Consider the following 10,105-nt stretch of genomic DNA (forward strand, 5'->3'; position numbering starts at 1 on the left):
CGTCGAGTTCGTATCGAAGCTCATCAAACATGAATGCGGCGCAATTGTTTCCCAATACAACCTTCATTTCGTCATTCGCTTTACGCACATTAAACCTTCCCTCGATGTAAAGAAAGCTTTCACACGGTAACGTGTACAAATCCTGATGTTGTATAGGTATTCGTATCTCATCGCTGTATCCAAGCGTTGTATTTGCGTACGGATTGTACGTATGAGTCTCAATCTTGACGATGCGATCGTCAAAGACTGGCTCACCTCCGATATTCAAAATATCAATCATTCTTTTCGTACAATGAATCCCAATGATTTTAAAAATTCACGATTCAACGCGTTCAGCTTCTTCTTAACGGCTATCTTATTATTGCAGTATCACCCGATACTGCAATAGTATTGTCCCTCGTAAAAGTATTGTCTCTCGCGTGCTCCGTTTCGTTCAGCACGAGCATACTATGTTTGTCGCCGCCGTATATGCAATCTTACGGTAATTTCCTCTCCTCGAAAATCGAGCAATCGACCTCTTTGATCCACAATACGTATCGTTAAATCCGTAATGCTCCGTACGATGATCGGCAGATAAATGATCTGTGCCGGCGTTTCCGATATCTTATATCCTGGTGGTACGCTCGGTGAAAATTCATGTATCGTGTGTACGCGCATGCCATTGCTGTACGCACCAGTAGTCACGTTACATTCTATACGAATAATATTTACGTTTATAATATTAACCGGTTCGTCCGATTCATACCATTTGCGAGATTGCAATATACGATTCGACGAGAATCCAAGCAAGGATCCTACATTGTCGGGTTTGGTAAAGTTTATTCTGTAGGCGCATTTGATTTCGCTCTTTAGCGTGCTATGATTGGCGCGGAGCGCTATTGGATATTCCTCATCATAATCGTTTTCAATATCTCTGGAAAGGTGTTCATCTTGCAAAATTGCGCGTTTGAGATAGTCATTTATAGCATGTAATTCGTACGATCCTTCGGGAATCGTAATTTCTTTGTCGTCTTTGCTAAAGTAAAATTTATTATTCGAAAAATTTACGTTCGGAATCGTATGATAAGTTTCGAAATCCGTTAATCCGAGCTCGTAATCGGCATCGGTCAAATCTATAGCGGGAAAATAGCTTACAGCGAGAACGCTGCTTCTGCCAGTCAACGTAAGTGTCAGTGACATGTCGAACGAATACTGAGTCGTGACGATGGATTGTTAGGCTTTAAATTGATCGTCAACTGTTTGAAGAAATTTTAAACACAACTGTCCACAGATGCTCTGATTGTAACTTTGATAAGATGCGTAATTGTATTCAATTTTCACTCGTCCGAAATATCGCACAAGTTCCTTAGGTGGTCGAAGATTTCCAAAACTGTCGAAATATACGACACGATCTCCCCTCTTTGCGTACGCTACCCAATGAGTACCGGGGCCATCAACGTCATCCAAATTGACAATACCGCTCTCGTTTCGTCGTACACCGCTTATTGGTAAATTATTGCGCATGAAAACACCTCTAAAGAACGGTATGTGCATACGTTTCGCCAATTGTTCCAATTGCACGTTAGTTGTCGCACCCGTAGACATTTTCAATGTTTTTTCGATGTTTCTTTTTTTCTCTTAGACTTTGTTGAGAATCCCTGTCCACGCTTGTACGGAGCGAAATAAAGTCCGCGACCTTCCATAGCGCGATTGTGACGCTGCAACTCTTCCAGCTGACGTTGCGCCGCCTTGCTATCTTTTACCGCCTTTGCGATTCCCGCTGCACCGCCGGCCAAAGAACCGACAACTCCCAACAACGGTAAAAGTGGTAAAATACCACCGCGTTTCGCTACTGGAAGTATTCGTTTTTTCCTCCTCTTTGTCGTCGATGGCTTTTTCATCCCCATGCCGAGTTTTGTCTTTGTCTTCATTGCCGCCCAAACAGTCGTAGCGGCTGCTCTTTCGCCAAGAGTCGAATTCCTCGCGGTAATGCGTTCTCGCGCTCTTGCAGCTAGTATGCGATCCGCGACGTGTCGTTGACCGAGGTCGTTGCTTCGCGAGTAAGCAATGTCGTGCTCGCGACAAGCGGCGTCCAATGGATTGATGCCTCGATCGCATCTAGCCAATCGTTTCTCTAATCGAGTTCCCGGGCCACAAAACTGATAACCGGGAATATGTAATTCGATGGGAAGCGCGTTTATCGCACGATTTAAGAGACCGCTACCTCTTACGATTCTCGCTGACATTCGTAGCAATCTTTTATTAACGGTGGCGGACCGTCGATATGTGTTCGCTGCCACGACTGATTGTAATGTCGCATGCACGAACGATATTGTCGAACCTCCGAAGCAGCCTTTATATATTCTGGAAGCTTGTTCCACAATCGTTCCACGTAATCACCAAAATTTTGTAGTAAAACAATCTTTGGGATATACTGCAGTTGTTCAGCGGTAAGCCAGAGAATGTCTCTGTTATCCGACAGAAGGAGAAACATTTTTGATACTGAGCGGTTTCGAGTTGAGACACCTCTATAAATAGGTCTCCCCCTCGTGATCATTCGCAAAATTGATTCGAAAGAGAAAACATGCGGTTCGTGCGACAAGCGCGGATAATCAAAGTATCAAATTTCGACGATAGACTAATATCGGAGAAAAAAGTACGCAAGCATGGAAACATGCTACCGACTACTATACGCGGTATCGTTTGCGGCCCTTCAAACTGCGGTAAGACAAACGTGTTGATTAGTTTGATAGAAAGTCCGTACGGTGTACATTTCGAGAACGCGTACGTATACTCGAAATCGCTTCAACAACCGAAATATAGATACTTGGAAAATTTATTAGCACCTATAGACGAAATTGGTTATTTCACATTCTCTAATAACAGCGATGTCATTCCACCGAGCGAGGCGCTTCCGAATTCCATCTTTATCTTTGATGACGTGGCATGTGACAAGCAAGATACGATAAGAGAGTACTTTGCAATGGGTCGACACTCGAGCGTCGACTGTTTCTATCTTTGTCAAACGTACGCCAAGATACCTAAGCATCTTATACGCGACAATGCGAATCTTTTGATTTTATTTAAACAAGACGGCACAAATTTGAAACATGTGTACAACGATCATGTAAATACCGACATGTCTTACGACGATTTCCGCGCATTGTGTCAGAAATGTTGGCAACGCAAATATGGCTTCGTAGTCATTGATAAAGACAACACGTTGATCAATGGACGATATAGAAGAGGATTTAACGATTTCGCGATACCGTAAAGCGATCAGTCGTCATCGACACATCGATCGAGCATCATGAACGGTGATCGTGAAAAGATTGCGAGAGAGATTGCAAAAATGAGCGAATCAATTCGCAAAAAATATCACGCTTTGAAAACTGGTAAAATGGAGGAAGACGTTGCATTGGAAAGACAATTTAAGCCAATTACCGAACCTTTAAAACAGCTTGTCGAAAATACTGTGGAATCTGATGCGCCGAAAATTGAACCATTGAGTTTGACGTTTGAAGAGAAGCACGAGGAAAAAATAAAAGAGTCAAAGCAAGGAATAAAGCGAGCACGGATAAATATGCCGATAAACGATTCGCCGATATATTCGACACCGAATCGATCAAAACGAAGGAAACAATTTTCTAATATGGCTACTGTTTCTACTCCGATAAAAGTACAACCGCGTCAAACAATGCCATCCCCGTCCGTCGAAGAAATTTACGAGACCACGCCCGATTCGTTTGTAACATCGGTCCGATACGAATTAGAAACGTCCGAAGGTCAGAAAACGTTCCGAGATTATTTTGGTCCACTAGCGCAAAAATATATAGGAGCTATCATGAGTGTTGATAAAAATAAGAGTATGGATTACGTCTACGGTGTTAAATTTACCAGTGAAGGAATGATGCTCGGTGATAAACGTTTCGATGTGGACATGGAAGATAATATAATTATCGATGGAATAAAATATACGGGAACCGAAGGTATCTACGATTTGATTTTTAGAAAATTTCCCAATCATAAAAAATACACTCTAGACTATTTGTATAAATATCAAAGTATATTAAAAGCAACAAATGCGCATAAACGTGACAACAAAGTTAATAATCCTATTAAAAGTAACAAAGGATACAAGTACAAATATATAATTGCACCATTATTCCCCGATAGAAAGGTGGGAAGAGGTATAGATGCGCCGCGCACCATGACGCTAAGCGACAACATGATCGATTACGTGCATTGGAACGATCCCAACGAATTGGTAGATCGTTTGCGATTGCTGGACGCCTCGCGTCGAGCCGGCAACAATGCTCACGACAATGAAATCTTGTCAATTATCGAAGAACTTCGCGAGGCTGACATTATTATAAATTAAACTGTGCGTCAACGATACGTGTCATTTGATCAAAGTTCTCGGTACCGAAATGTCGATTAATAAATTTGGATTATCGCTCGGAACGTCGAATAATTTGTACTATCAATGGAATGGATTATTGAGAAACTACGTTCGCGATAACGCTCTCTGCCAGACTACTACCGGCTTTGACGCAAGGTCGCGCAAGATTCAACGTGTAGCGCAACCGGAAACTGATACTGACGCCGTCAACAAACGATACGTGGATAAACTTTTGAGAGATCGACAGGGAGAAATTGAGCAAAAAATTATCGCGCTCGAAACAAACGTGCAGGCGCTACGAATAATGATGGACGAGATAAAGAATGTGCTGAGATATGCAACATCTGACTCGACACAGTAAACGAGACATACTAATATCGCAATATTAATTATGCCTCGATCAAACGTGCGAAAGAAGAAAAATACCTCCGAAAAGCGACAACTAGTCGAGGAACTACATGCTCCGGCGAGAAGAAATTTTCCACGAAGACGCGTCATTGTACACGGATACGACGATCTGTGGCAGGCGGACGTGGTCGACATGCGTTCATACTCTCGACTCAACAAGGGTCATAAATATATACTCACAGTTATCGATGTGTTGAGCAAGTATGCGTGGGCCATACCGCTCAAGAGTAAGAGCGGAAACGAAATGTCCGAAACGATCGCAAAGATTATTGAAGACGATAAAAGGTGTCCGAAAAATTTTCAAACCGACAGAGGAAAAGAATTTTACAATGCGAGTGTGCAGAAACTCATGAAGAAACACAACATTAATCATTACTCGACATATTCCGTTATGAAAGCCTCGGTCGTGGAACGATTCAACCGTACTTTGAAAAACAATATGTGGAAAATGTTTACGCTCAACGGAAATTACAAATGGATCGACGAGCTATCTCGACTCGTTGCAGAGTACAATACGCGAAAACATCGCACCATCGGTATGAGACCTGCCGACGTCACTCCAGCGATCGCTGAAAAACTTTTAAATATGGTGTATAGCAACGTAAAAATTGCGGCTCCGACAAAATTTAAAGTAGGCGATTCTGTACGCGTGAGTAAATACAAGACCATCTTTGAAAAAGGTTTCACACCTAATTGGACGACCGAAGTTTTTAAGATTGTTGAGGTGCAGAAAACTAATCTCGCGACATTCATACTCGAAGATTCGCGTGGAGATCCCGTCGCTGGAGGATTCTACGAATACGAACTACAACGCGTCGCTAATCCCGACGTATATCTCGTGGAAAAAATTTTGCGGGAAAAGGGTGATGACATATACGTGAAATGGTTGGGAATGGATAAATCATACAACTTTTGGATACATAAAAATAATGTATTATAAATATTTATTAAAATATATAAAATATGTGTATAAAAAATATAAAATTTATTAAAATATAAAAATATATAAAATGTATAAAATATAAAAATATATACATGGTTATGTACAAAATATACAATTAATAATAAACAAAATATACATTTATTTACAATGGTATTCTATAATGTCCCCACGGTAACGTATCGGTGGTTTCGGGTACGATATACCGCTTATCGTCGTACGGACTCAGAGCAATTTTCGTCTCGCAGATCGTGTATACTTGATGTAATTTAGATCGTATACACGACTGCTGACGCGTCATTTCAATTTCTTCATTTAAACACCGCGTGTAATCGTCAAACGTTATCGTTCTCGCGACAACGTTACTCTTGACACCTTTAACTTTCTTTGTGTCCTTTTTCCCATTCACTCGTAACGCGTACATCTTTGCTCTGAGCCCGACGAATTCGGTCATTATGGTACCGTTGTTTTCGTCCTTCATTAGATCCGGTACCTTTTTATTTACAAGCGGTATACCGTACACATTATCCACCGCATAATCGCTCATGTCGAATCTGATGATATCACACTTCATATTCTCATACACATCCGCGCACTCAATGTGATATATGAGACTATCCGTATCGGTGTACATTATCCGGCATTTGTCGCGATACATTGGTGTCATATACTCGTGATGAAACTCGTACAAACATGTCTTGGATATGTCGAGTATGGACATACCCACGTAAATCGGTTTGTAGAATTTCACCTCGAGTTTACGCAATTCCACAGCGATTAAGTTTTCTGAAAAAACGCTTCTGCTGTGGAAATTTGGTTTCGCGATCATCGCCTCTGCGCCGTACCGACCATCCCACTTTGTTAATAATTTAACATCGACACGATTGCGCACATTTTCCATCGTTTTACCAAACACCGCATTATTCATTAATTTATATAAATTTTTTTCGAAATCATTTTTAGCCAATGTTCTAAAATGTGTATTTAATTCTATGTAATTTTGAAGCCACGGAGATGTGAAAACTGTAAAATTCTTAGTATTTTTGTAACGCGAAGACCGTGACGCGTACACTGCTGCAGGTTGCGATAGTGTATCACGTAACGCTTCTTATCGTATAGCGTTGCAAGCAATTTGAATTCCCGCTTGCCAGGTGGTTTGTCGCGTGTCGGGCAAAACGGTAGGTCAGTGTGCGCATCGTGAAGATGTTGCGGGTACTCGAGGTCCACTTCGAGGACATAGCCTGTAGGCGAATCTAGCGCGATGGATGATACGTTAAAATTGGACACATCATCGACCCATTGAAAATCGGCATAGGGCAACGGTTGACACATTGCCCATCCGTACAAATTATTTACATCAAAGTACATCAGGTACGATGATGGTTTTGATGGATCGTACCACTCCATGTACTTGTTATTAGCGCGAGCGTATCTACCCGAACATTGACTCAGACCGCCGCGTATACCACGTTCGATGAACATAACCATGTCGATGTCAGTAAGCAACTCGAACGTAATCTTTGTATGCTTCAACATGGCGTCCCACGTGTATCCGGGGAGAGTATAGTAATACGCGGGGTCGAGTCCGTAACTTTCGATACATTTATCTCGAAAGTTTTCAAAAATGTCGGCTAATAACAAGACATCAATTTTAAGATATAAATCGCTATATTCGCCTAGCGTCCAAATGGAGAATCGCGTCCAGATGTTCTCGGCGTGCGCGTAATCGGTCTCGGATACTGTGTCACCGGTCAAGGAACTGCAAATGATTCGCGCGGCGGTAAACACGTATCTTGCAACTTGTCAACAGAGTCGATGTATTCGTACGGAAATACACCTTTTCGCGTTAACAAATTGAAATTTTCTGTTGATAAATTTTGAAATTCTGATTTTAAAATTTTGAGTTTGTCTTTGTCCAAAAATGATGCCAATTTATCGAGACTCGATGCGAGAAATTTGTATGAATCGATGAAACGTAATTTTACATGATTCTTCTTCCATACAAACATTTTTAGTAAACGAAATATATTTCTCTTTAGTTATTGGTAATAAATCGATTCTCCCTTCGAATGCTGTAGCTATTTCCTCGATAATGAAATGTGAATCGTAACCGGATAAATTGTGAAAGACTATGGGAATGCAAAAAGATTCCTTATAATTTAAATTGCAATTTGAGTGTGCTGGACCTCTGTACCGCCCGGTCAGATGGCAATGATCGCGAACGCATGCATCGTCTTCCGCGAACGGTTTTTCGCATATATGACATTGAGTGGCGCTATGGAATTTCTCCCACTCTTCGGACGTCAAATTTACCATGGGGACATTTGTTTTTAAAATATTTTTTACACGTAACGCTAAATTTTTAAGATCTTCAACGAACCCTGCTATACAATCGGCGCTACGACGCGAATGGTACGCCGATAAAGATTCGTCGAACGAACAATGTACATAATAGGCTAAACTAAATACCCGATGGTGTTGATATGCGTTTTTCTCTTCTTCCGTCTTGGCCAGAACACATTCCAAGTCGGCGTACACGACGAATGGAAGCCGCTCCTTCCGATTAAAGTTGTTGAACGATAACCACTTGTCCTTATCGCTCGGCAATCGGACAGCGCAATCGTTCATCTTTCCGCAGTCGACCGTATGCGACTGCAACTTGGTGTCCGAATTAAAATAATGCATGCATCTGTAAAAGAAAAATTTTTTAAAGATTTATATAACAAAGTGTATAACCTATAATTATTCAAATAATATAAATTAAACTTACCGATCGCAGATATATTTCTTGTGATCCTTTTTGCTCAGTTGCGAGCTCACGAGCCGGGATAAATTCTTAATCCACACAAAATGTCCGACGCTGTTGTCGTCTTCAATATACAGCAAGTTGATATGCTTATCCCGCTTCTGCTCCGTAAGACGCATCGGGACAATGCTGTTCTTGTCTTCGATGCTGTAGACGTTGATCGAAATGTTATTAACATGTTCAAAATTTTTTATTTGGTTTACAGTCACTGGAAACTCAATGTCCCGGAGATTCAGCACTGTCGTGTAATGCGGGTACGATGATTCCCGTTCCGCCTTTCTTTCGGCGGGGTATAGTGCGGCGACCACTGCCCACGCGAAACACGCATTGTCTCTGGATTGTACGTTAATCACTGCTCTTTTCAACATAATCTCCCGCGGTAATTTGATGTGACATCCCGCACGCATAGGATTATACTTATTTATATTTACAGTTAAATTTAGTATTCGCGACAAAGCCCACCCGCTATCGCGTTCCTGAAACTCTTCCAGAGACGCTAGGGTGGGTTCGATAACGCGCCGTTCGTACCACTCGCGTAAATCGGATGTGCGAAAGAGTTCATAGTTTCTCGTATTGATACTTTTGTTGGCGCGTTTATCCCCAGCCACGAATTCGCCGTTAAATATTGTGTTCACTTTCACACAATTGTGTCTTTTCATAACGTTCTTCACATGTTCTATCACAATGTCTTTGGTGTCATCGAGAAATTGGCGAGGTTCGATGTGGTTATAATTTATCACCGCACCAGTCGATACGCGACTCTCGAACGCCGTATCAATCTCACGCCACACAAGTCTATTTTGACGCGTGCTGCATCCGGCACCCGCGTGTACGAAACGTCCACGTACCGAATTTTTCAACCCTTCGAGGCGCGCGATCCGAGCAATCAGCGATTGTCGATTTCCGATCGATAATCGCGGTCGCTTGATTCGACTTTGCTCTTCCAACGACTCGATGTATTGGTCGCATCGTTGCTCCCACACAATGTAGTCTTCCAGCGAATCAATCAATGTGGATTGCTCTCGCAAATTTTGTTCCTCCATATTGTAACACACACTTGCGAAATGCGCTTCCTAATGATAGTTCTGGATGTACTTTAGCAAAAATACTGGCGGGGTGTGCCTCTTGATCATGATTTATATACTGTCTCGTGCATATCATCGAATATTCTAGAATGATTTCATCTTAAAAAATTCCCCGGAATAGCGTGTGCAATTTAACCTTGATAATTTCACGTTTTGTCACGTACATTTGAAAAATCTGACGTGGTTGCATCAGGAGCAGCCGTACATCGGCGCTCGATTTTAGCACATTCAGCTAAATCTTTGTCTAGGGGTGATGTGCGTTTTAACCTTGACGGTTAATCTTTGTTCCGATTCGCATCTTAACCTTGAAAATTTCACGTTTTGTCACGTACATTTGAAAAATCTGACGTGGTTGCATCAGGAGCAGCCGTACATCGGCGCTCGATTTTAGCACATTCAGCTAAATCTTTGTCTAGGGGTGATGTGCGTTTTAACCTTGACGGTTAATCTTTGTTCCGATGCGCAATTTAACCTTGATAATTTCA

The 10,105-nt window shown here is 41.7% G+C and overlaps 1 protein-coding gene across 1 annotated transcript; it reads right to left on the minus strand.

Moving 5' to 3' along the window:
• Nucleotides 1-8,495: 8,495 nt before the first annotated feature.
• Nucleotides 8,496-9,194, minus strand: LOC145974883 (uncharacterized). The gene has a single exon (XM_083104958.1). The coding sequence runs from the start codon at nt 9,192-9,194 to the stop codon at nt 8,496-8,498; it is 699 nt and encodes a 232-aa protein (XP_082961084.1).
• Nucleotides 9,195-10,105: the final 911 nt, after the last annotated feature.

This window comes from Camponotus vicinus, unplaced genomic scaffold, assembly GCF_025532165.1.
Source record: "Camponotus vicinus isolate PSW18456_S1 unplaced genomic scaffold, iyCamVici1.0 SCAF_7, whole genome shotgun sequence".
In the NCBI taxonomy this organism is placed as follows: domain Eukaryota; kingdom Metazoa; phylum Arthropoda; class Insecta; order Hymenoptera; family Formicidae; genus Camponotus; species Camponotus vicinus.

What these genes read in the sequence shown, in the direction of transcription:
- LOC145974883 (XM_083104958.1), bottom strand. Translation starts at nt 9,194, where the DNA reads ATGAAAAGACACAATTGTGTGAAAGTGAACACAATATTTAACGGCGAA.